The sequence below is a fragment of the Chamaea fasciata genome, unplaced genomic scaffold, assembly GCF_029207755.1.
Source record: "Chamaea fasciata isolate MVZ Bird 193981 ecotype frontalis unplaced genomic scaffold, bChaFas1.0.hap1 SCAF_8, whole genome shotgun sequence".
NCBI lineage: Eukaryota > Metazoa > Chordata > Aves > Passeriformes > Sylviidae > Chamaea > Chamaea fasciata.
In genome coordinates this window covers 13,886,008-13,913,584 of record NW_027094093.1, presented here as the reverse complement: position 1 = coordinate 13,913,584, position 27,577 = coordinate 13,886,008, and the positions used below count along the sequence as shown (strand labels likewise).

The 27,577-nt window shown below is 38.2% G+C and overlaps 1 protein-coding gene across 2 annotated transcripts in view; it reads left to right on the top strand.

Annotated features, from left to right (window-relative positions):
* The window catches only part of PARD3B (par-3 family cell polarity regulator beta), a 393,257-nt gene that overhangs the window by 146,749 nt on the left and 218,931 nt on the right, over nucleotides 1–27,577 (top strand). For both annotated transcript variants that reach the window (XM_066189749.1, XM_066189748.1), the window contains exons 5-6: nucleotides 16,463–16,554; nucleotides 26,480–26,566. In XM_066189749.1, the coding sequence (XP_066045846.1) occupies nucleotides 16,463–16,554; nucleotides 26,480–26,566 (179 nt within the window). The remainder of the gene's footprint in view (nucleotides 1–16,462; nucleotides 16,555–26,479; nucleotides 26,567–27,577) is intronic.

Genomic DNA, 27,577 nt, shown 5'->3' with positions numbered 1-27,577 from the left:
GGGCAGGGTGAGGTCATTTCCCAAGACCACAGTCTTAGCTGTGCAGGAGTGGCTTGTGTTCCCCTTTCCCAGCAGAAAGATAGTTGCCATTTTGTTTTCCTTGTGCCATTCAGTATCATGACCAGTGCAGGACACAGATAAAGATCTGGGAGACACAACTATGAGCTTCCACTTTGAAACGACTTGCTTCTAGAACCCAGCATTTATTTTCTAAACTGTACCTTATCTGTGTACTGAATTGTGTTGTAAGTCTCTAAAAATCAATCCACTAGCAGAACGGGAAATCCAGCCTTGCCTTTTCCACTAGTTTCAACAGGCTCGTGAGCAGTAGTCTTCATGCAGTCTTATCTAAAAACTTCTATGCCTGTTCAGCCTGGGTGCCAAAGAATCAAAGGATCCTCTTCCTAGACACTGCTAATGTTTTCTTTGACAGAGATTCCCTATCGTTCATATTTACCAGGCAATAAAATAAAAGTTAGCTAGCTCACAAAATATTAACAAGTTCAAGAATCATTCCCCAGCACTGTTTGCTGAACCCTTCTGAAATGCTGGTAGCTTTTCCTGTTGCCATTCAGCAGGGATTTATGGGGAAAGTATTTTGCCATTAGGTCTTCTGGCATTCAGCATCATTGTGCCTATTTTGCCTTTAAGAGAATTGTGAAGATGATTAGAATTTACTCTTAAATGTTCAGGTTCTTTCTGTCAGACTGAACTTCAAGTTCTACTGCTGTTTCTGTGTCATCTCTCACTTGAAAGGTATCTGCCCTTTGACTTTTAAGCTGAGCTGTTGTTATTGGGGCCTCTTTGGGTTGCCTGAGGCTATCAGATGTCCAAATAACCATAACAACAGAAATAATATTTGCTTTCATATGCTAAACAGTTCCTGTTTGATTGTTACTAGTATGTAAGACAGTTCAGGCTTAAGGAAGAAAAACCAAACAAAAATAAACTGTTCAAATTTGATTTCAGTTTGCCCTCAGCTCCCTCAATCCTTCCATTTGTGTTTTCAAGACTTGATGGTACTTTTAGCTGTTGGACTTGGATAAAGGCACGGGGATACTTGCACAAAGGAAACAAACTAATTTTTAGTCCAAATCAAGTGTAATTATACCTGAAAGTTTTCTGGTTGGATTCCTGTTTTGAGTTCCAGTGAATGTTCACTGACTGAACTTGTCTCTATAGAAATTTGTAACCATTTAAATAGGAAAGGGTTCTTTTCTGGGAGAGGATAGAGCAAATAAAAGCCTTATCTCTGTCCTCTTGGAACCTGGACTCCGTCTGTGCTCACGATGCTCTGCTGTAGTCAGTTCATGCTTGAGGAAACTGTTCAGACTAGTTTCTGAGCTGGAGTTCAGCTCCCCAGGCCCCTGTATTTGTGATCTCCAGGCTTGATCACTTCATTACCATTGTACAGGAGTGAATGTAAATTGCAGAACCTCTGAGTAGCTTAAAATGCGGCAGTACATCAGTTTAGCAACACAGATCAGTATTACCCTGTTATTTCAGTGTTTTGTTTCATGTATCCAGTAGTTTCTATTAAAATATTAAGCCTAATTCACAGTGCTTTTTTTTGGTTGAAATTTAAAGCCCTGCATGAGATTATGCACAGACACTTGAAAAAATGCCATTCCCTCCATGATCTTCCTTTCTCCTGAGGGCAACTTTTGTCGAAGATGTATTGCTCTTGCCTGCAGGTTGTATCAGCTCCTGGACTATTAAGCTCATTTTCAGAAGAAAGCAGTGAATGCTTCCTTTGGCTGCTTTTGAATTTGGTAAAGTTCATCTCTGAATGAGAGGCTTTTCTTTAGGAAGTCTACCTTGTTCTTTCCTTCACAAAGTAACTCATTGAAGCTATTTCTTTCTACCTTTTCTTTCTAGAAGAAAAGGTGATGTGACTCTTTACTTATGAGTACCCAGAATGCATTACAGTGATGTGGAGCTGTTAAATATGTAGATCAGTAGTGTTCAGTATAAGAAAGTTGCATGCAAACTCTTGTAGCTTACAGTGCTTTGGGTTGTTATAATACAACTATAAAATCTTCAGAAAAAAACTTTGCTTTTCTATGTAGTAGCAGAAGAAACTCAACTGTACAAAATGCTTTTAAATTTGTTTTTTCTAAATAGTAAATTTTGATGAACTTGGCATAGGTAGTAGGAGTGAGACATAAAAAAAAAATCTATAAACCACAACCCACACCCTAACTCCCAGCATGCTGCCAGTCTCCCTGCCGTTCTGGTTGTGAAGTATTTTTAATTACCATCTGACCTGGATAAGTAACATTGAATTTCTTCGTAAGTAACAGTATTTGAAACTATTCATTGGTATACAGAACTCTACTGTGCTTTGGATCTAAGCATATTGTACTGAAGTTTTAAAGCTTAAATAATTCGCATGTATAAAAACTTTGTTAACTTTTCAGGCCGCTCAAATTTTCTGTCAACACATTTCTTAAAATTAAGGGAACTGTAAGTTAAGGAAATACTCATGTTTAAATCAATCTGGCTTCACGTGTCTTAGCTGAGAAGCCTCATAAAGAACTGAGCTGTACTGAACCCTGTCACTCGTGCAAGTGTCACATTCCTCACTTTGTCTTAACTGACCTTGGCCCTCTTAGGTAGCCAGACTTGATTTATTCTGCTATTTGGTGCCATGCTTTTGGTTTCCAAGTTTTGAGGAAATGGAAACAAGGGAACTTTTTTGCCTCCAAGTTTAATTTCTCTGTGTATCTGAAACCAGCTTGAACATCTTGTGTGGAGAGGTTAAGAAATGGTCGAGCTTCACAAATGCATGCAAGGAGACGGGCTACAGCTATTTCCTTCCACTTTGTGGCAAACACTTATATGCTAAATATGTCTCTGTGACATTTTGTTTCTAGGAAATCATTGATATAATTGAGAATGTTTATTTTTAAATAGGAATAAATAAAAATTGGGAATTTTGCTGAAAGGCCTTTATAATTTCCAACACTTCTGTTGGTTTACCTTCCCTGTATTTTGCTCAAAAGCAAGGAAAGAGGCGTTGAATTGAAACAGTATGTTTATCCAGAGGACATGCAAGGAACAGGACACTTGGTATCTCCTGCTGCCTTCTGTCTTTTGGAGAGTTACTCATTTGTCCACGTCACCTGTTGTGCTCACCTAAGCAGCTGCAATATCTTCTCTGACCTTTGTTCTTGCAATTAGAGATGCTGCTATTAGCCAGCAACTATTGTACAATTAAGTTCACCTGTAACCTTAAAAAAGCTGTTTCTGGTGATAATAACTTTGTAATATGAAATTGAAGTTACTCATGGGATTTTGTTTGCTTATTCTCTTCAAATAATTTAAAAAAAACCCCGGTTGTGAGAGTCCCCATCATAATCTGATTAGTAGATACAGCTGTGCTCATTAAAATGTCCTGAGCTTAATTAATCTGTAAGGTCTTATAATTGCTGTTCTATTTTATTCCCAGCAAATTTGCTGATATATCTTTGCTTAAGATTCCAGCTTCCTTTCAGTTGTGTGATAAATCCTGTCTTTTTACACTGCAAATTTTAGTGCTGTCAAGTTATTTACTAACCAGCGCTGTTATTTCAATATGTAGTTAATAAATAACATGGAACCAGATCATTTTATGAAAGGTTATTTTATGATGACTTTTAAAAACCCTAGGAGAGGTTGAAAATACCATTATGCTTCATAAGGATTTATTGGAAATAACAATATACTCTCAGGTGATCTGTCTCTAGTCTAAATTGCCTGGTAGGTTTAAGATAAGCCAGTGATAGTAATGTCTTGGCTCACAGGAGTCAACTCAGGTTTATTAATAATACTCACTCATAAATTCGGGATAACACTGTGCCTGTACTTTCAGATCCGAAAACAAGCTTTTGTATACAGTTCAGCAGAATTAAAATGCTACACAGTTGCCTTAATTTCCATTGAGAATTGGGATTGAGATCAAGGGGTTTATGTAGGACAGCATGTTTTCTCCCATTTGGATGCAAGCAACTCAATTCTTTGAAGAGACTCAGACAACATTTTAACCCTTATTTATTTGTTTGGTGCTCTGTAGGTTTAGATGTTCTCGTGGTCTCTTAAAAAATCTTCAGCATAGATGGCTTGTTTTTTCTTTGACAAATTCTTTTTAAAAATTTGGTTTAAAGCGTGGCAACAGAGAAACTTAGGAGTATGTCTAGTCTACCTATGAAAAATAATAAAATAAAATATGAAAGTATGATAATTTGCGTGTCAAATAGGGGCCTGGCAAGATGAATTTGTGTTCTGTTTTCCTTAAGCCATCATGTTTGTTTGGGGTTTTTTTGCCACAGTACTGGGGACAATTTGTTGATAAGATGGGCAGTTTGGTTTGTAGAATGCCCAGAGCCAAGGAGAGAATTTTTAAAGATAACTCCTTCCTGTACTGAGATATATTGGGAGACCTCCAGATTATCTTTGTGACCAAATAAGATTTTTGGAAGAATTTCATCTGGAACTTTATCATTCACATATGCACACACGCACACACACACAGAGGTGTGCTTTTATATATGTATGTATAAATATACAAAGTTAAAATATAAAAATAAACAAATAATAATGTCTAAAAATATTTATTAAAATAAATAAATAACAGCATAAAAATTTCTTTTGAGACTTTACATCTCTAAGCATATGGCACAAATGGTTAAATATAAAGATGTCTGCAGGACAATATACTGTTAGTCACTGATTCAGTAAGTTGCTTAGACTAGAGGAAACTGGTAAGTTTTAAATTAATTCAGCGTGTGAATCTTTCGCAAAGTAAATAAATTTGCAGCCCACAAAGTTAAGAAGGAATACTTAACTCCCTGCAGGAATGAAAGTGCCTTTGATCTAAACAGGCAATATAATTCTTAGTACCTTGTATTGAAGAGCTGCATTCCAAGCTGAGGAAGTTCTGTGCTAATCACAGACTGTGGTTCCCTGGGACGTTGTGGAAGCATCTTGGGAAAATACTGGATGAGTGATCTCTGAGAGCATTCAGATCATTGTCATGCTGTAGATTGGCTCTCTCATGGGACCTGTGTACTGGATTTATATGAAGTTTTCTGATTTCCTGGGGTACAACAGAGAACATGTTTTCTACTTTAACTCTTTAGCAAAATATTTCCCCTGTAACATTTTACATTCCTTTTTAGTGTTTTTCCTTTCAGGCAGAGTGCAGCAGAAGCTGTATTTCAATCTCTTTTTTGCACTGTATTTTCAAGAGATTAATTGTTGTCTCATCTCTTGCTATCCATGTGAATTGCTGTCCAGTCTGTATACCACCATTGGACAGAAGAAGGGTCTGTGACTATTGCATTAGTACCTAAAGGGCACTACTCATATATTGAGAGATGTGTCTGGGAGTTTGGTGTTCATGTTCTTTAATGGCTGTTGTAAGCTCAGTGTTCAGCCATTGACAAGGACACACAATAAGGGATGTACCCCTCAGACATCTGGAGAAAAAGTTTTAAGTTACCCATGTATGCTTTTGTTAATTTCATGTTGTTTCATGTTCTTATGCTTAACTTGGTTTGGTTAATGTTTCTGAGACACCTGGAGCTTTGACTGTTTATACTGTTGGCCACTGTACGGTGCAGACGTGCCTGTGCATTCTGGAGTACAGGAAATGCTGTAGCTGTTCTACAAAGATTTAGTCAAAGCTAAAAAAAGTTATCTAACTATGCCATCTGTCTTGTGGCTCTCCCATCTTTGCATTCTTCAGGCTCCAGCATTACTTGCACGCAGAATCACATTCTGATTGTTGTCTCTCTAGCTTTGCAGTGAGGGTGCTCTAAATATTCATAATGTTATGTATATATCATTAGAAATCCTGGGCTTTAAGCACACTGTCATCCATTGTTCAGTAAACACAATTACATTGCCCTATCGTTCATCTCTAATGAATCCATGCTAATTGATTAATCAGTGCTGTTGCTCCACTGCGATAATCCCATATGAGGAATAGCAGTAACATAACTAGCAATTACTAACATACATTGCACACTGAGGAAAACTTACCATAATACACTGTCGTAATAATACATAATGCACAGGGCAGATGCCGATCAGCAGGAGCAGAGCGGTGCCCCAGCCAGGCCTTGCGTTCCGTGGCACGGCTCTGTCTTTCGGGAGGGAAGGTGGCCAGGTGGACTGGAGTGTGGTGGTCTTTGGGTGTGTGCACCGGGAATTACTGGTACAGGGGCTGTGTCAGGCTATCCCTGATGAGTGGGATGTTACCAAAAGGCGTGTCTGAGATGGGGGCGGTCTTTTCCATAGTTTTCTCTGATGTTGGTTACTGAGGTGACTGCCTTCTTGGCTTAAATATAGCTACGGCTGTGACTGCTGAAGTAAGAGAAAAAGCGTTCTTATACCATTGCAGCATTTTTATTGATGTTACTGTTCCAAAGCAATGAGTGGAAAGTTCTGATCCAAGTCAAAGCTTAGCATTGGCTCTCACAGGCTGTGAGTGGTGCTTGGTAGGCTGATGGTAACAATGTGTTTATCCTTGCTGCTACAGAATCTGTGCATCTACGGATTCCTGCTGACGGACCTAGCGTGCCATTCATACAGGGAATTAAGAGCAAAGTACCAAATGCAATCTTTAATGAAGACCCATTTTAACTTTAAAAATGGATTTGATTTTTATATTTTAGAAACCCTGTTGTTCACTCCCACTGTCATTGGTGGTGGTGAAGACACATGTAATTTTAAATTTGATAAAAAACAGATGAAGTCTGTAAAGAATTTTTTGCAAGGAATAGAGATGCAAGGTTAAAGTATCACTTGTACATTGAGCTCTTAGATAATACATATTTTTAGAAGCCTTTGAGATAATATTGAAGGCATATTGTTGTAACAAAAGCAGACAGTTTTGATTCAGTAGTGCAATTACATTTCTAAAGTTTTCTTTATTGTGCGTTAGGTTTGTAGGATTTTTTTTAAGTGTTCAGAATTAGTGTCTTTATGTGGCAGGAATAAAATTCAAATTTTATTTGTGGGAGAAGTAGAGAGGTGGCATCATACATAATACTGTCTAGATAACATTTAGATGTCCTCTAAGTACTACTTTTATGAAGAAGTTATCTTGATGTAATGGATAGTGGGTTAAGAGATTTTTTTCTTTACTTTAAAAAAGGAATACAAGCAGTTTCTCGCTAAACAAAGAAGAAATTAATCAAAATGCAGCTTTGTAGTTTGCAAATCTCTCATAAAATGTTTTGTCATTTAAAGATCTTGGGATGTTTGGAGCAGTGAGTCAAGCAAGGAAAGGTCATGCGGGTGTTCTTTTGGTCTGAGAAAATTTGGTAATTTTCTTGGAGAAACATTAATTTCTTTCCCCTTTTTTGCAATGTTAATTGCCCAGTGGTAGTTTCCAACCAAAAGAAGGGATTAGTGTGCATTTGCGGAGGTAATGATAGTGCACTTTTAATTGATGCTTGTTGCCATGGGAATAATTGCTTACAAATAATTTATATAGTAACTCAGATGTCCAAAGTTTGCGCACCTTTTTTAAACACGTATTTTTTGTCTCCAAATGTTACATACAGAAAAAATCACAAATTTTAGCTTGGAAACACCTGTTTCTTTGCTGCCTTGCACTGTTGATACCACTGCTAAATATTCTTTATAAATAAAAGGCCACAAATATATTTCTGGACAGTAAATTTAGCAACAGTCCTTAAAATATGAAAGTATAATAAAAACACTACAAGGTGAATAAAAATATTACTGTCCTAGCAGATAGCAGGTCAGCCAAAATATTTCAAGTGCTCTAAGCATGGCCTAGTTCAAATTAATAATCTTGCTGAGATGAAAATGCTCCAGACTCAAGCACAAAGTCCTCCAGTATTGCTCTGTAGTGTCTCTGTAGGCTCGCAGTGCAGGCAGAGAGCTCACAGGCAATTAAAACCAGCATGATAAATGGGGAGAGAGCTAATAAACATATCCTCTTTTTTAAAGCTGCCAGTGATCATATGGCTGGCCAGTTAACTGCATCATTTGGATAATTATTCCAATATTGACAGCTCTTAAAAGTTGTGAACATATACCATATTACTTATGTTTCCAGTAGTTTTTCGGTTGGTGTTGGTGTGTGGGTTGTTTGGTTTGGGGTTTTTTTTTCACCCTTACTGGAACATTTCTGTTTATTTTAAGAATTGGTTCTTGGCCAGTAGAGGTGCCAAATCCTAATATTTATCAATATACCGTCAATCCTTTTAAAAGCAGCTTTCTGCTGTTTTGGAAAAGGCATTGCTCACACCTCAGCCTAGAAATTGTTAAAAATGTTGGGCCTAAGTCCAGCGTTTTATGTACAGGAAAGCTTCTTCTGGAGACTTTTAACTGAGGTTTTTTTTACATTTTTCTTTTTCTCTCAGCCCTTCACAGATTGAAGTATCTAGGCACTCCAGCTGCACCTCTTCCTTCCCTTCACCCATGCAAAACAACATCCAAGGAAGATGTGAACTCTCCAGTACTGTTAGAATTAGCAAAATACTTTTCTCAGTGATAGAGAAGCTTTTCGTATGAGGATTCTTGGAGTTCTCTTGCCAAAATTATTTGTAACAATTTTGATCCCCAGGCCTGAAGTAATCCTTGGCACTCATAATAATAAAGAACTTAGTGTTTGTGTAGGACTTTAAGAAACAGAGCATTGCTTTTTCCAGGCAGAGAATGCTCCTCAGCTAGATTTTTGAATGATTAGGCTGGAACAAATTGGGAGCAGGTGTAGCAGGAAGGGTCAGGGAGAGCATTTTGAAGGTTGGCGTTAGCAAGGTGTGTTTTATGTGCAGAAGTTGAACATGTCCAGACGAGCTCAGTGGGAGCGCAGAGGAGGGAACTTGGCTGGTGTAGCATGTGTCCCTGGAGAACTGAAGCTACCCTGGTTTTGGTTCCTACTGATTCTGGTGCTCCCTGGGAGCTGTGTTTGGTACTAACAGTATTATCCTGATGTAGAAGGCGGGGACTCCAGGGTCCTGCTGGCCTGGGGCCTGGAGAAATTAGGTGGGTAGAGGAGGTTGCCTCCCATGTTAACCCAGGAGCGGGGTACCCTTCCCTGGTGTGGTGGGCTCAGCACATCCTGTTTGCTACTGAGAATTTGCCCTCATGTTATTCTGACTGAAGTTGTCGACCACTGAGCTAAAGCTTAAAGCAATAATTTTGAAAGTGTGTGTCTGTTGTGTACGTGATGTTCCTGTCCCACTTCTCCTAAAGATACTGAGCACTTCCCCTGGACTATAGATGTGATGCAGTTGCTCCCAATCTGCTTCAGTGCCAGCTCAGCCTGAGTACTTGGACGCGGTGGGGAAGGGGATTTCAGGCAGCTCAGTGTTTGCACTGAACAGGGAGTATGAAATCCACCAGTGCAGTCCAGCTGTAATGATGACCCTCAGCAGAGAGTTGTTAACAAACAATTTGGGGGAATAATTTCTTACTCCAGACTGATTCTCAGGAGAGCGTCCATTTATGTCCTTGGTTTAAAATAACCTTTTAAGTGCCAAGATCACAACTCACTACAATATTCAAGAAATCCATTGGTAGTTGAGGGGAAAAATATTGCTGTTGTGGTTCCTGAAACTGTCATGTAATTGCTAAAAGCCGTACTATATTATGGCTTTTCTTTATGCTCTGCTAATTAAACATGAATCCACTTGGATGTTATTAAAAATATCTGAAGACATACAGCTATTCTTATGTTGAAAAATATCTTTAACCAGTCCAGTTGAATACATTTCAATTGACGAGATTGAAAGAGGCTGTGTGATTCTTATTTTCATAATAGTTGACTGCCTAAAAATCATCTTTAGCAAGTGATTAATTGCATTTGTAGATACAGCACAATTGCATCAATTATCCATTTCAAATTAATTTCATTCTGAATAGTTGAGAGGATGATGTAGTTTAATCAGTAAGTGAAATGGAAGTATTGTAAGCTGTTTAGAAATACTTTCCACATTCTATGGCACTGTGATTTCAATCAAGCAGACCACTGGAAAAATAAGAAATAAACAGTAACAAACATTAATACTTTTCATTCAGTTTAGCAGCATTTTGTTAGCCTCCTTTGCATTGGTTTCCGCCCTTGATGTATTGATGCTAGCAGTACAGTGTGAACTATATTTTATTACGCTTATTTAGAGGGGAAAAAGGAAAGCTATGTTAAATTAAAAAATTAATCTGGATTTTTTTGAGGTATTGTTATGCATGCCTTTGCAATACTAAACCATTCTTGCATATATTTTAGGAAGTGGGTTTGGGTGTTATGTAAATCTAAGTGGATTGGAAGACTGGAAGTTAGTCTGTTATTATCTTGGTAACGAGAGAGTAGCTGAGCAAATGAAATGCAGATGTTGACACCAACTTCATACCTAATCCTTGAATGACTGTGAACAACACCCAAAAAATAAAGTGATGCCTGACACAGTTGCTCACCACCCACTGACCGATGTTCAATCTGATCACTGAGTGGTGATTGGCCTCTCCCAGCCAGCTCCCTCCCCGGTTTATGTCCTGGCCATGATGTTCTAGGCTGTGGAGTATCCCCTTGGCCAGCTGGGGTCAGCTGTCCCAGCTGTGCTCCCTCATGGCTTCTGGTGCACGCCCTCTGGGGCAGAGCATGGGAAACTGAAGTATTCTTGACTTAGGGCTAGCACTACTCAGTAACAACCAAAATATCAGTAGTTTATCAACATTATCTCTTGCTAAATCCTAGACATAGTACTGTGCCAGGTACTAGGAAGAAAATTAAATCTGTCCCAGACCAAACCTAGATTCCTTGGTTATGAAAGTTTTTTCCTACACAGAGGTGTTACTGCTACAGTTATAGTACAGGTCTCTGCTTACTGGAAGCTTGCTATGTATTTCACTTGCCAGATTGTTCCCTGGCCTAGGGATAACCTGACTCTGTACATGGAAAGTAATAAAGATAAGATAAATGAAGGGTTTATGAAGGGTTTTAGTGCCACATCTTCAATCGGGCCCATTGTGGTTTTAAGGCTGAATGGAGGAAGAGAGATACTGATTTTCAGTCTGAAATATTTTGAAAGCTTGTGGTGTGCTACATTCTTCTTTTTGCAAACTGAGGCTGACTATTATCACAATAAAGGGCAGTGGTTATTGTGTTTGAATGAAGTTTCTTAGCCATTTCAGGAATACACAACTTACATTTTGTCCCAACAGACCAAGTGAGCCACAGAGAAGCCTTTTGGGTCTAAAATGTCGTGTACAGTTGGCCAGAACCTGAAAACAGCATAGCGTGTTACTGCTGGGCCTTACAGCCAGATATGTATAACTTTGGTTCAGATAGGGTTATCATATTTTAACCTGTGCTTGCTTATATTATTACTGAACAACAAGGGGCCGTTATGTGCGTGTTCCATGAGTTTTGTGGTCTTCTGTATGCAATGTCAGGTATTGCATTTGTTGTTCTAGGTAAAGGTAAACAACTTTATAATGTGGACTAATTGGTTTGGGAATATTTATGAAAGTGTTGATTTTTAAAGCTAAATATAGTGCTGTGGCTTTTAAAACTCATTCTGGCTGTCAGAAATGCTTGCATGATCCTGAAAGTGTTGCTAAAAATGTTCAATTTTAAATACAGTAATTAAAATTGTCTGTTGTGAGAGCAGTAGATGAGACATTTCCTGCATTTGTAAACTAAGCATCCCTTTCACCCCCAGGTTTCCTTGCATCTCACTGTTTATGTTGGTGGGATCTGAACTCTTACTGAACCTTCTTGGAAGAAGGTTTGCTGTTGGCCAAGTAGGGAGAGGGAGCTCTGCAGCCTGCCACCCTGCTCCATGACCTTCTGCTCTTCGATTTGGATACTTTTCCTTTGTTTTAAAGAGCCGAGGCCCTGAGGGAATACAGTACTGGAAACTGGAACTTCAGACATACATTTTCACTTTTAACTTTGTTGTTAGAAGAAAGTCTCAGATAAAGATGCTTTCCTTTGGGTATACCAGACTGTTTGAGTCCTAATTTGAGTAGATGTGTGTATTTCTTCTATTAATAGATCTTACTTATTTCCTGCAAGTTTATTGCTAGTGTTTGATGACCATTTTCTATTGCAAGTGTATCCTGCACTCAGTATTTTCTCCAGTTCTTTATTTAGAGTCCTTTTTTCTCTAAATGTATCTATTTTGAGATTTTTCTCATGTTGGTTATTGTATAATAAGTTTTTTTTTCAAAGAAAATAGGATGGTTTTTGCTACACAGCTTTCCTAAAAATGATGTATTGGCAATTTTATGCTACCCAAAAACTTACTTGTCTTAAGAATGAATTGTGTTCTGAGCCTATCAGACAGACTTTAGGTGATTTAGGGCCCTTCTATTGCCACTGGTGGCCGGCCTATGAATATTTCTAAAGTTTTCTTGCTGAGCTGGATGGTATAGTCTGCTCTTGTGTGAATGTGCAAACTTCAGCTGCAGAAGAATCTCAACAAAAGATTTGTTTTCAGCTAAAATGGAATTCAATACGACACTCTAGCCAGAGTTTAGGTAGCAAACGGGTGTAGTGCAGTTTTTTTGAAGGTACCAAAATCCAGATTTTTTTGGAGTGCAATGAGTAGTGAAGAAATAGAGCAGTAGCACTGGTGGGCAGCCTGGCTGCTGTCAAGGCAACCACTGCTGTTGGCTGCTCAGGGCTGCACCCTTTGTTTGTAATGCAAATGATTGGTTGACCATTTTCAGTCAATTCTGTCTCTCTGTGTCTCTTTTTCTAGCCAAAAATGGATACTTTCATGTCCCTGTACAAAAGTGCCACTGTTACTTTTCCCCTCCTTTATTTTGTGGGTTTTATGAAATAAGCCTTTTCAAAAATTAAAGAAAAAAACATAGACTTGGTAATACTCTCTAAGCTCAAAAAGACCATGACTAACTGCATCATATTTGTTGCTGGGACTAACATATGCCCATGCTGACTGTTGAATTGAGAAGAGTGGATGTTCACAGAGTAGAAAATGTCACTACTGGTTCATACTCTATCACTCCTTCTACTGCCTTATGTACACGTTTCCCTAACTTGAGAGCTGTCACTTAATGAATACAAGACTCTCCCTAGCATTTGGGTTGCAGTTGTTTACAGAGGGCTGTGATTTAATAGAATCACTCTCTTCTGCTTACCCCTAATTTGAAGAACATGCTTTTAGTAAAACTAAGAAGAATTGCTTAATTCAAATTATCCCTATGTAAATAAATTTTTAACACTTCCACTGTTCTTAGATGCATATGCTTCCTTGGCTTTTGTTTTTACCACACCATTTTGCATTTATTCCTGTGTCCTAAGTGAAAGCTGCAATTCTGTCACTGTAAATCTGTTACAGTGTCAGCTGAATTTGAGTCAAGGTTTGTTAGTCGGTGTCCTTAATTCTGCTGCTATTGAGAAACTGACAATTAGTCTTTAAAAATTGAACCAGAGATTGAGCATTTTTGTGTGTATTGGATCATTGTTTTTTGACAATGCCTTTAATTGTGCATTTTTGGTTTGCTGTTGTTCTGCTTGTTTGTCAGGAGATGATCTGTTTAAATTTACTTTGCTTCTAATGTAATGCTCAAGTATGAAAGGAATTTGTCCATTTATAGTGACTGTTACGTGACTGGAGCTTTAATGTCATTCTCAGAGAGCTCACTTATAATGTCAGTGTTATGATTCATGTTTCCTTGATCAGTTAAGCCTTTAAATATATCTGGCTTTGTGTTTATTGACTTGAGCATGTGATAATCTGTGATATGTGGGAGCACTATACTCCTGCAAATCTAAACAGGCACTGTGCAGGATGGGGGCTCTGACACTGAACTTTTTCTGAAATCCTTCAGCACACTTCTCTCTAGTCAGGGGAGGATAACTTTTCTTTAGAGGCTTTTATCCTTAAATTTAAACAAGCAAAACTCCCACAGCACAATAAACAAACAAACACACCAACCTATAAAAAAACCATAAACAAAAGAAACAAAAAAAAGAAGCTGTAAGTGTTATGGACTCCAAACTTCATCCTGTAATTCCTCATGGAAGTTTTATCTTGTGGAGGGATTAAAATGTGGACATATATGACTGTCAGGTGCCTCACAAGGTTACCCCATTATTTTCTGGCACAGAAATGATCATGCCTTGAAATTTATGAGACACGTTTATAAATCTGGTTTTGAAGACCTCTTCCAAAGGTCTGATAGCCCCAGTATCTATAATAATCTTCTTATCCAGCTTCAGGATACTTTCTGCTGGTCTGGCCTTTAGCAGAAAAGAAGGCTGTTTGTTGCCATCTTTTTGTAAGGACCTCTTGCTTATCTTGGAGTGTAACTGTGCTCTTACCAACGTTCTGTTGTGCCACAAAGCAAATGGAAGTATGAGATTATACTCGTTGATCAATTTTTTTTTCTTTCTGGTCAAAAAAAATCTGTGAATCATTCAAAAGAAACAAGATATGAGATTGTGTTCTGACCACCAGTGTTTATCATAGCTGGGAGATCTGTTTCCCAGGAAGGGGGAGATAGGGGACAAGCATGGATGTAATCTCACTACAGCAAAAACAACAGTAACCAAAAGCTCAGTAACAGAGAAACAGCATAACTTACTGGTTAGCTGGTGTAGACTGCAAGGAAGGCTTCAGATGGCAAAACAATTCTGAGGCATGAGTAGCATGTTCTCTGTCATGTACTGCATTGCAGTCAGTGTCTGGGAGAAAAGGGTCTAGTTAATCACATCCTTGAATCTGCTCATGGCGTGACCATATTTAACTTTCCATAAAGAAGAGCCTTTTAAAGAGAAGTAGCACCAGTGTTTTCAGTGGTAGGCTAACAAAGGTGAGCTTTGTTGGGAGCATTATTGTTAAAGGGTTTGTCTGCTTCTAGCATCTGCTGCTACCTAAACATTTTTTTTAAAGCTTTTGTCAAGATGAAGTTTTAACATAGGAAGGCTGTGTGTCTGATTTCTGTCGGTAATGCACTGCTTGAGGTCAAACTCTTGATTTACAAGGTTAGTATGGAATATACTTCATATAATGAGAATTGTTCCTTGACATGTGGTTCCACTGTGAAAAGTGATTGGAAGAGATGGCACATACTCAATACACAGCTTTTAAAAGTGGTTCTTTATTAGTGACAGGAGTTCACTTTGAGTGAACTGTATTGGTCTTGCAGTTGAAGCCAAGTCTGTTGGCGTCTGCTCTAATTAACACACAAAGAGCATCACTACCAGTATTATAGGTTCAGAAGCACCATGTGAACCAAAAGGGATCGAGCTTGGTTTGTATCTCAAGGGTTTGCTTGCAAGGCTGCTCATGATTTTGAAGTGCAAGGCAACCCACACTTGCCCCCAACTCACTTGATACTTATAAACTAAAAATAAGTTCTACAAAACTTTGAGGGACTGGAAACACCAAACCTTTTTTGAAAATAACCATCTTTTGAGAGAAGCTGGAACTTCTAATAATCAGTGTAGAACTTTTACTGAAAATTAAATTACCTATCTAGTTGGCTTTGTTCTTTGAAATTAATTTATAGTATTGCTACCTTTTGCCTTGAGACAACTTAATATGGCAAGTTTATACACTGGAAAACTGTACCACTGCAACAACAACAAAAAAATGATTAACTTTAGCCTTTATCTAGTTAAGATCAGGCTCTGAATTGAATTCTCTTAGTGTGTTGACAGCTGAAGATTTATGTCTTCCAGCTCTATTCCTTTTGCAGAGTTGACAGAAGTGACCCCTCCAAAAAAGGTCTTTGTTACGGATTTTGCTCTGTTTACATTATTGCCATAAGGGTTGGGATGAAGTACAGTATGTTAAAGCTAATACATCACCTGCTGACAGTGGTCTTATCTCATTGGTGACTATTTCCCTCTCCCAGTATGAAAAAAATGCAAACATTGAGTGCAAGGATCACAAAAAGAAAGTTAAATAATACATTTCAAGAGCTTTAGCATTGGTGTCTGGACTCTGTGTGCTCTGTATTTTTGTGTCTGATTGTCCAAATGGCTCCATAATTTCTTTTTCTGGGAAGCTACTCTGAAAATATGTCTTTGCCAGATAAACACTGCCAAGGGATAGACCGCAAAAAAAAAAAAGAAAGCTGTTGGGTTTGCTCAGGGTCTGTGTGATCTCTTGGAGAATGGAGGCAGCCCAGAGTGGGAGAGAATGGCATTCAGGTTAGATAGGCAGAGAAGAAAGTAAAGCAGTACAACTTCACAATGTTAAGTAGAACAACATTAAGCTTCTCCAGGGAAAGGGGTGGTGGGACTGGCACAAGGAGCAGGACTTTAGGTACTCTCCTGTTTCTCCAAATGCTGCGTCGCCGGTGCCCCATCCTGCCTGGGTCTTTCAGTCCTCACTGTCAGTGTGATGATGTTATTTTATGTCTGATTTTCTCTTCCAAATAGAGACTTATAAACACAAACATGGCATTGTTCTGTATGCATAATTACACACACAGTTTCAGTATGCACTTTGAAATCTCTCAACAGGGTGCTTCCCAGGTATCCTTTCCGGATGGGGACACAAACCTCACTGGACCCACAGAACTGCTGTTGGCTCAGAGGGCGCGGCTCCCTAGCAGGTAGGAGCGTCTTCTGTTTGGTGCTGGCTCAAGTGTGATTTATCGATTTATGCAATACAAGATGGACTTCGCATTCCAGCTGCACCTCTGGTTCTGCACTGTACTTCTCATCACCGTGATCTCTTTTTTGTCCTGCCTTTCCCAGCCTAAAAATGCATTTTGATTCACATACCAGAAAGGGTAAGGGGGAAATCTGGATTTTGGTTTCTATTCAGTCCTGTGAGTGTTTCATGTCTTAAGACAGAGGATGTTCTTAAGTCATATATCTCAGTAAATAGCTATTTAACTGAACCATATAATCCTAAAATTATCTCCTTTGGTTTAAGTGTCACCTCTAGTATTGAGTGGTAAGGTTATTGCTTTGCCATATCCTGTAGTAGACTCTGTGTCTGTATTCATACACAGTGTAAACTATTGGTAATATTTGCAATATTTCGCTCTGCATTCCTTCGCTAGAGAAGTCAGGTGGAATAAATCCTTTTCTTCTCTTCATTTATAACACTAGAGATGGCCTGTGCTGTTGTATCTGAATGTGGTCATGGTCCCACTGACATTTTGGAAAATATTTTTTATTTTAACCAGTCTAAAGTTTGAACAACATTAAGGTAAATATATGATCTGCACTGGAAATGAGTGGAGCAAAACTTGAGAGCTGCATGGCTGAAACAAGAGGAGAGGAAATTAGGTGTTCTCAAGAGGTTTAGTAATGAGCAACAATGTTTATTGCTCCTGAAATAAAAGGGAAAATTCTAAATGGCTGAAATGAAATTGAAAAATAATGATTTTGTAAAGAGCATTTGTTACACCTAATTATCAAGCCAGGGTGCTATAGTGTCAGAGAGTAAGTTGGTCAGATCCTGAGTGGTGGTGTTGGAGTGTTTTCATGCTGCTGTTTTTCTGTCTCATCATAAGCTTAAATTTCAGTTTTGACTGGTGATTCAGGTCATGCTGGTCACCTTTTTGAGTAGGCAAAGGAAGTCTGTACTTTGTCCAGTATCTTGTGTTTGTTGCAGAACTCTTGAGATTTTATATAGCACATTGTATAATTAAATTAGGAAGTGTTACATGACAAACTTCTACGTGACAGCTAAAATGTGAAAAATTAATCTGTTTCAATTTTAATGATGGCAGATAGTCATTTGCTATAATTCTGCTGCTTATAGTTGTTTGTCAAAACAGTGTAAGATAAAACTCATGAAATAAACAGTATCTGCTTGCCTTAATCTTAGAACATTTATCCTTGCAAACATCTGAGAAAAAAACAAGTCTTAATTTTACCTACATGGGGTCTGGGAAAGAGGCATGCTTATGTACCCCATGCCTGTGGGGAAGTTTGCAAGAGCAGGGACTCAAACATTTCTGGTGGTCTGGGTCGTGCCAGGATTTGTGGAGAAGGATCACCTTTCCTTCCACAGCATGTCAAAAATTTGTCTTTTCCGTACAAGGGAATTAATTTCTCAGGTTTTTTTGTTCTTTGAGCCATAATTTCAGTAATTTTATGGGCCATTTTATCATCTTGATACAGTTGTGTTTTTCGACTCAATCTGTCTGGATTTTTTCCTCCCTCTTGGAGGCCTCCTTGTCACCCAGTGCCTATGCCATTTTGTAATTCCTTCTCCTGCCTGCTGATACTGATGCATATTTTTAGGATGGTCTCATCATGAAAAGGAACTGGAGTGCTTTTCCAGCTTTCCGTGCACCTGCCAGGCTTCTAAGTTACACGCCTGCTGATTAGTGTTCATCATGCAGGTATAGAACTTAGTTTAGTCGCTAATGCGTATTTTCTGTTCATGGAATGTTGCTAAAGACTTCTACAGCTTGTTTCACCTGAGGTAATTATTATGCATCACCAAATATATGCACTCATTTGTCTCTTGATCCGTTAATTTGTAATGGGGATTAATCAAGCTCTGTGCGCACTCTATTCATATTTACTGTTTTCCTTATGACTTTACTAGGGTGTTTTAGACTATCTAAGTCCTCTTAGGAGTTTTCTGAGAGCATATTATTGTTTATCAAGTTAAACAGTTGGTTGCTTGCATTTGGGATTCTTCAGGAAAGGTTATGATACTTGTTTGCTTCATAATTTGGTGGCTATTTGAAACATTGACGATGATAAAACCCCTCGTGATACTCTTCAGAGGCATTCAGATTTCTGAAGCAGCCAGGTCTTCTCTGAAGTGTCACAAACCAGACAAGAATAAGCTTAGGTTTCTGTCAGTCTCTTACAGTTTTTACTGAATTCTGAAAACTGTCTTGACACAGGAACATGAAAGGAAAAATTATAAAGAATATAAATTTGGACCCACTCAATTGATGCCGGAATATCAATCGAGTAAGTGTTGAATACATAGGGAGCAGAGGGAAATCTGACCAGAACAGGGTATTCCCAAGAACCTTTTTAAGTTGGTAATAGGTTGTTTTAGGGTTTGGGGGGTTTTTTGAGATGAATTATCTTAATCTTGATTGAGATTGCATTGTCTGAAAAATATTGGCCAAAACCAACCAAGCAAATGAAAATCAAAACAAAATGGAGAGAAAGGAGCAGTTTTTCAGAGTCACAGTAGAGTAATACTACCAAAATGTGCTTTGTTTGTGGTTTCTGGATCCTGGGGGAATGTTAAAAAACAGTTTTGCCTGCAAGAATTGAGATGGGTACTATGAGGAATTTTTCATCAAAGTTGTGAATAATATTGGAGTATTAGTAAAATACTCCACTTTCTTCAAACAGTGACCATGAAAGAAATTCTGAACACAGTATTTTGTAAAGCAAGGATAATTCATAGCTCTGTGAAATCCACAGGAATTTCAAAAGTCAAAGAATTTAAATTTTATAGCAAAGATTTCATTTTTGTTTGGCTTTTTTCGTGTAAGTCAAGTTTTTTTAACTGTTTTTCTGAACGTGTTTTCATTAGGAGTAGAAGGTTTATAAAGGGAAATAATGAGTCATTAGAGACCATCTGTCTGTCTCAATTATCTTCATTTGATTGACTGTAAGTGAGGAAGGTTTTATTAATAAAACAATATTAAATAATAAAACTATTTTTTTCCACAGGCAGTAAAACAAGCATCTTAATATCTAACTTGTCTTCTTTCTGAAAGAAAGTGTTAGTCATAATTCTGACTTATTCAGGTATTTTTCTTGTTGAATTTTAAAGTCATCAGGGGCATGACGGACCACCAGGTCATTAACCCTTCATTTAAATCTACCACATGAAGAGATGTTAATAAAGGTAATACTTCAGCCTAATTGTAAGCTACTCTATGCTGTGGACAAAAGGTTATGGAAGAAAGAAAAATACCACTGGCCTGGCTGCTTTCCCTGCTTTCCTTACTGTCACTGAGTCTGGTAAGCTTTAAGGCCTATAATGCTTGAGCAAAATAGCAGCTCGTCACCTGAGAAAATGATTTGAGCCTTCTCATCAGAACTCCAACCTGTCTGAGGTCAGAGTCCCTTTCTAACTGCATCCAATAATGGGTATTTCGGAGGGAAGCAGAGGAAAAGAGTACCGTGATTAATATTTCATGATTGAGAAGCCTAGTCAGTTGAACTTTAAGATTCAGGCTTGGGTTGTTTTATGTTCCTCACTCAAGCAGGAAAACTGTTTGATTTGAAGAAAGTCAGTTCACTGGTTTAAGTCTGAAATCAGTTGGGCATGGAGTAAATGAGTGTCAGTATGGAGGGGTTTTGGCACCTCTACTTAGAAATTAATGGGAAGTCCCTTTGTCTGGATTCTCTTAACACATTTCACTGCAGAAGTACTGGAAAACTTCAGGACTGTATCCCTTGGGAGTCTGAAAATCTTAATTTGACTTTTTAAGAGTTGAACTTTACTATAGCAGAGACTTTACATTGGGTCATTGGAATGTTTTTTAATGGAATAAATAATGGCAATCCTCTTGTAAATTCTGAAGGTGGCTTTTTTTGTTGTTTATTTGAGAGTAAAGATGATGTTCAGGGTAAAGAAAGCCAAGCTAATGCTATCAGTGTATAAAATTTTGTATTTCTCTGTGTCCATGTTCTATACTAGGTCTGAAAGATTTTCATAGTAAGAACGGAGTCTTGATACTCTATAGATGGTCACAGCTTCTAGGACTGAATTCCTTAGCACACCCTACATTGGAATACTGGTTTTAAAAGCTTGCTTTTCTCAGTAAAAATTACTGTGTTAAGGAACAGTAAACACGAATCTGCTTGGAAGTGGATGTTTGGCTTAATAGCAGTGGATTAGTTGGAACGCAAAGGGTAATTTATGCATAGATAATTCATTACGTGTTTTCATTATGTTCGCTTTTGCTGTCTTCCCACTTCTTTTTAGCAGAGGTCAGGGTCAGTTCCTTGGTTTAAGCACTGTAGATACATAATTAAAGTGTAGCTGAAGCATTTTTTCCTTCTCTGTGTTTTCCTATTTTTAACCTACTGTGTCTTTCATTAGTCTAACAACAGAGAATTGGAACAATTTGATTTAAAGAAAAAAACCACAAAGCCCCAATGCTTGCAGGCTGTCTGATTTCTGTCTAAAACTTCAGAGTTAATCTTGTGAGAACTAACTAATTTTAGTGTGGAAAAAAAATCTGGAATAACTAGATTAATGCATTTTAGTTAGGAGAAGGCGATTTCTTTCCTCTTTAAACCTGAACCTGGAAGATTGTGACATTATTTCATAGTAAATATTTGAACTGTGGATAGTTTAGTGTTGTGTAGAATGGAGCAGCTGCTGTGTTCCTGTCTCTTTTGTAAGAGTGACCAGTTTCCTTAACTGTACCTGGAATAATTATCCTTGCATGCACACTGAGTTGCGTTTTCTTCTTGTAGGGTGCTCTCTAGCCCTATTCAGATACTGTTCTGATTTTTACCATTTGAGTGTGTTCACACTACATAACATCTTGAGTTCCAACCTCTTCTTCAGGGTTTTCAAGACTTTTTCAAAGGTTAAGCACCTAGCTGGAAAGAGGGAAGGAAATACGCAGAAAAGGGTAGGAGGTGGATGGGAAGCGTGCTGTCTGAGAGGTTTACTTTAGCTGACTACTCTGGAAGCCTTCTCTGGATGAATAGGGACAAATACTTTATTACCATCAGTAACTGTATTGGTTTAGTATGTGAAAAAAGTGCCTGGCAGTCATCAGTCTCTTTATTTGGATAAATCTGTTCATTTTTCCTCTTTAAAATGCCATATAGGAATTTGACATCTCCTGTAGGCCTGTGCTCTCTACCAAACATCAGCTCCTTTTTCCGATGGATGGTTTCTCTGCTAGAATGGCAGCATTGGAAGAAGAGGCATGGAACTGGAGGTGCATGTGAAAAACAAGCAAGGAGATACAGTTTAATAACTGCATCTGTGAGCTCTCTACATCTGACTGACATTTAATTTGCCTTTTACTTGGCTGTGGTCAATAAAAACACCACATAGCATGTTCAGAATATCAGCTGTGCTTTTCTGTTTGCAAGGGAAACATTGACATTCTGCACTAAAAGATTTTTTCAGATATGGCACACTACTAATCTATACCTCTTCTTAAAAACACTTGAGGAAGTGTTGAATTTGACTAAAATTGCAAAGGAAAATGCCATTGGAATGGTAAATACTTTGTGTTTACTCAAGCAATAGGCTCTTGTGACATACACATTATGACAAGTTTTGGCCGGTAAGCAGCTTTTCTGAGGTACTGTCTTCACAATTAATTGTGTTGCAAAACAATTAATCTGTTTTAGGCTGTGGTTACTACATTCTCCTAGAGCAATCCTACCAAACGTTTGTGGCTGGGGAAGGTCAAAGCACCTCAGTGAACTCGGTCTTGCTTCAACAACGGATAACATTTATTTCTGGAGAGGGTTCCCTTTTAAGCATCTGTGTGATCGGTGGTTGGGGTCGATTCTTCAGTGTTCCTGAGTAGTTTGCACAGAAACTTTCAGCTAAAACTGATCTTTCCCCTTTATGTAACTCACAAACTGCTAATCCTTGATCCAGGTTTCAGGAGAGGGAACTACAGTATTCCACAGCGAAGACACTGCAAATATGAGGATCAGATTGATTCACAACTAAATATGACCACTAAATGTGCAGCGCTCCATTAAAATCTTGCTTTTCAAGTTGCCAGTGCTGTGCATGCTCACCGCTAGTGTATGCCTTCTCTATCTCTGCTGAACAGTACTTATTAGCATTTTTAATAAAATGGATGGCAAGCCTTGTTGAAAAATGTAATAGACGGTTAAGAATCTGTCAGAAATCAATGATATCAAACAAAGAAGAATTTAAATAGTAAATGATGACAGCTTCTTCAGGTTAAAAATCTACAGCATCTTGAATCAGGTCATGCTGGACAGGTGTTCTCCCCTGAGTGAGACCTGAGGTACCTTCAGTGCAGCAAGGGGAAGGGAGGTGCCGGCATGTATTGGAAGAAGCCTGAGTGCTGTGGTTTTGGTTGAGGTGAACCTTGCACTTTGGAGAAATTTCACTGATGGCTTTTTTAAAGTTCAGGCTTTTTGACTGCTGTGAGAATGTATCTCTATATATTCCGTAGAGACTGGGTTCCAGGTGCAGCAAGGACAGGATTTCCTGAGGTAGAAGCTCCATCTGCTCCTTGAAGAACAAGCAGGAGATACTCAGAGTGCAGCCTACGGAGGCACCCTCTGTGCATTACTCACTGATGCTCCCAGCCTCTCATCCCCCACTAGAAATTTTACTCCAGATCTTTTATACTGACTTGATGGGCCAGGCTTATGGTTTCTTTTACTGCAAAAGGCATTTAAGATCTGTAGGGGAGATTTCAAAGAGCAGTAGGTCACAAGCAGGTTACTAACTTCTGGAATTTATTTTTTTTCCTATTTAGGTGTTTGTTTGTTTTTAAAATGTCTTGAATATTACAAAAAAAACCCAAACTCTGAATTACATTCTCTGTTGTCACAACTATCAACCTGCATAGACAGTAATTCTGCCTTCTCGTACTCCTTTCTTTAATTTGTTTAACCTAGCTCTGTCAAACTGAAGAGTCCTAGCACCTGTGTGTCCCATGTGCCTTTGGAGTTTAGTAATTAGTATTCTTAGAGTTCATCCTATTTAGGATCTTGCTCAGCCATGCTCTCTTCCTGAATACTTTCTCCAGTACAGTATAAACTATAAGCCAGCGTGAAATAGTACAGTGCTGAGTTCAGCTGTCCTTGTGAGCAGATTAAAGCTGCCCAAAGACAGACAGAACAAGTGAATGGTACCAAATGTGTCTGAATCTCTAATCTTTGAGGTTCTTAAATTTAAAAAAAAAAAAAAAAGGCACCAAATCAAATCCCAGATATTCTGGTTTTTAAAATTTTTAACTGTCATGCTTTCATAGGTGTAATATAAAAATAACATGTCCTCAAGGATCCATGAAAGTTGGTGTGGAAGGCTGTTTACTTCTCAGATGTAACTAAGAGTTCCATTTTTATGAGAAGCAGTCTATTTAGAGTCATGGATTTTTGATTAAAATTATAACTTTGAAGTGCTTAATACATGTATTCAGAGTGTGTTCTTATTCTGAACATTTAGTGCTCTAGAACATCCATAAGTTTATGATGTACAAAAAATTTTAAAGTAATACATAATGTGCATGTGGTCTATTTGTTTTCACAAAGCCTATTTTTCTTAGTGTGTAGATTACATGTTCAGTTTAAAAATAAGTTCGTATGTTTTCTTTGGCTTTCAGCCTACTTTGAACTGTAAGTGCATTGATTTAATGTGACAGCTCACCTGTCATGATAGCCCTCAAAAAAATTCTTGCTCTCTTTTACAGTTGCTCAGGAAGACAACTCCTCCCTAGAGCACATGGGGTTATTTGGGGACAGCTATAACTTACTTAAATTTTCCCTGTACAAATGAAAACCCATTCACCACTTCTGATCATTTTCTGTATCTAAAGGGTTTGGCTGCTTAATTTACTTATGCGTTTTGATTTTGTAGAAGTTCAAAAGACAATAAAAGTAGCCCTTTAATTATCTTTCTTTGTGTGTTAAGAGAATTGGAGGAAGTAGAAGATGGAACTGAAAGAGGAGTTAATTTCCTATGCATGCATTGTTGAGGTTTTTGGTAACCACCCTGATTAGCTTTTCTAACCACCTTCACCAGAAAAAATGTATTTAAAACTTCTGACAGGAAGAGTTTGTCAGGATTTCCCCATTTAATTAATGAAGGGGAATACAGGAAAGAAAAATCCACAAATGCCTGTTGATGGTGTCTGTGTTATAAATACAGTAACATGTAAATCTGTTACATTGGGATCAGTGGTGACTTGTTGTTCAGGGTCTTTCCATTTAATATCCAGAGAACCTAAATTCATTACAGTGCCAGCGTTTTTGGAAGAACGGTTTACAAAAAAAAAGCTGCCTGAAACTCACTCTGTCCCCTAATTAAAAAAAAAAGAATTTATAAACTTATTTTCTTATTCCATATTTAGCCAATCAAACTAAGAATTATTGTATTTAGGGCAAATTGCTTCTCATTAATCATTGTGCACTTGGATAAAGGTTCATAATAACAAAAAAACATTCCTGTGTTATTAGGAAGCAGTGCCAGATTTTGTCTAAGGTCATTTGCAGTAATTGTGCTCCATGTGAGACGCCTCAGCTGTGCCATGTGGGTTCTTGTTGTACCTAATGTGGTGTAACTGTGCTGCCACTTCAAGGGTGGTTGTAGATTCCTGATTGGTTTCGGTGCATTTTTACTGATTCTTGCATTGAATCAAATGATCATAAGACCATGGGTCAGCAAAATCAGTCAGCTGGTGCCAGAGGAAGTTGTGGTACTAGGGAAAAATCATCTGAGGGGAGAGGGCAGGGTGGTAGGAAATAGTCAGCTCGGTCATCTTACCTAGCACTCGTGTGCTCTCTAGATCTGGTGCACAAGGAAAGATCAGAAGTGTCTTTGTCACTAGCAGTCTGCACTTGATCAGTCAGACTGAGTCTTAAACTCAGGACAGGATCTGAAGTGGCCGTGTTCAGCTTCATGTGTCCTGTCCGCGCTGTAGGATTGGCATGCGCACACAGCTCACAGCCAGGGTGTTGTGAGTGGGTGTGCCCGGGAGCTGTCTGCTGGCCACTGAGCCTGAGTGCTGGGGCTGTTCCGTACCATGGGAGGGGAGAGAGTGTTTTGGAAGATGGACACTATTAAGGAAAGAAGGAACAAGGTCTGCTGAAATACAGACATTGCTAATTTTTTTAAGGCTCTAGCCAGTTCAAGTACCTTCCTTTTCAAGTCATGGTCACCCAGAATAGAGTTAAGGTCATTGTAAGGCTGGCAGTGTAAAATAGTCAATAGGAAGTGAAACAGCACATGCCATGAGACAGCATAAGTCTGTCAGAGATAATATAGAGGTTTTTAATAATGGTGTTTGAGGAAGGAAATTTCTTGATAAAATAAGCTGAGTTGCACTGCTGATCAAAATTTGTTTTGCTCTTTGTTTGTCAGAGAGGTTGTATGCAACTGAGGGAAGAAGTCAGGATATTTAAATATGATTTGATTTAAAAGTCTCAGTGTCCTTTCTGTGTGATCTTCATGTTTATAATGTGGCCACATGGGAAAACTGAAGCAACTCACATGGAGCCTAAATTAAGAATATGTGAAATAACCTCCCCCTTTTTTTTTTCCTTGGTGATGAAATCTCTCCTCACTTAAAAGCTTATTCTTTAATATTTTAATTAATTTACTTGAAGGTTAACTTAGGAAAATGTCTAGTATTTGATTTCTTTCCCTTTTAAAAAACACAAATGCTAATTTAAAACAATTAAAGAATTTCATGGCTGTTTCACTTTTCATTTGATTTTCATGTATTAGTGAGCTCTGAGTCAGATATTTTTTCTACCCTTTCTGCTGTCTGATCAGTCAAGAATTTGTTTTCAATGTGGAGAATTCTCTGAGTAAGCTTATGAGATGTGTTTCCCTCTGCTCTTTTTTAGTGAAATGACAAAAACAGTCGAGATTTCTGGGGAAGGTGGACCCTTGGGTATACATGTAGTGCCCTTTTTCTCATCTTTGAGTGGAAGGTAAGGTATTTTCTGCATTGCTCAAGAAGTATTTTAATGAAAGAATTTCAGTTGTGTTTATCTTAAAATACCTACTATTTACCAAAAAGAAAACAAAAATTGGTCTGTGACACTATCTTCCATTACCAAAATATTTACTAGTCCGAGTTCTATATGAGGAGACCACAGAATCATTTACGTTGGAAAAGACCTCAAAGATACTTGAGTCCAACCTTTGACTGATCTCCGTCTTGTCAACTAGACCATGGCACTAAGTGCCATGTCCCGTCGTTTTCAGTCAATACTACCATCTTTGTTCATGTGTGCCCTTTTAATTGTCTCTGGTGTTATTCTCTGAATGATAAACTGGACTCAGTAATTTTGTGTGGTTTGGGGTTGGTTTTGTTGAGCTGTTGCGAGCTTGTTTGTTTGTTGTTTTGTTTTCCCAATTGAATACCTCTGCATAGGCTCTTCCTTAGTGACATACCAGACAAGAAGAGTCAAAAAAATCGCTTGCCTGCTCACACCTCATATTTTTCAAGCCATCTTTCAGATTTGATTGCATAGCATTTATAAAATGTGCTCTATACCATGAACCTTTCTTTGTCACAATACAATTACTTTAATTATAAATGATTTAACAAAGTCCGTTGAGATCACAAAAGCCTATTATAGCAGCGTGCTCATATTGATGTGCTGTAGTTAAGACTGCGTCAGCATTTTCATTATAGCTGTTTTCCAAGCTATGTAACTTGGATGTGTTAAAAAAAAATCTAGGCTGAAATTTGACATACAGAGGCTTAGCCAGAGAGTTAATTTGACACTGGCAGCCGTGAATAAGAGATGGGAAATTGCCAGAGCCATACATGAAACTATTTTATAGTAAAATGGCTGCCTGTAACACAAAGCAAATTATTGCAGAAGTAAAAATTGCCTAATTCTTAAATGTTTCTTCACTTGTCAGCTTTCATGTAGGACAGAGAATGTGAAGGATTGAATTACCATGTAAAGGTCTGTTTTATTGGCAAGATC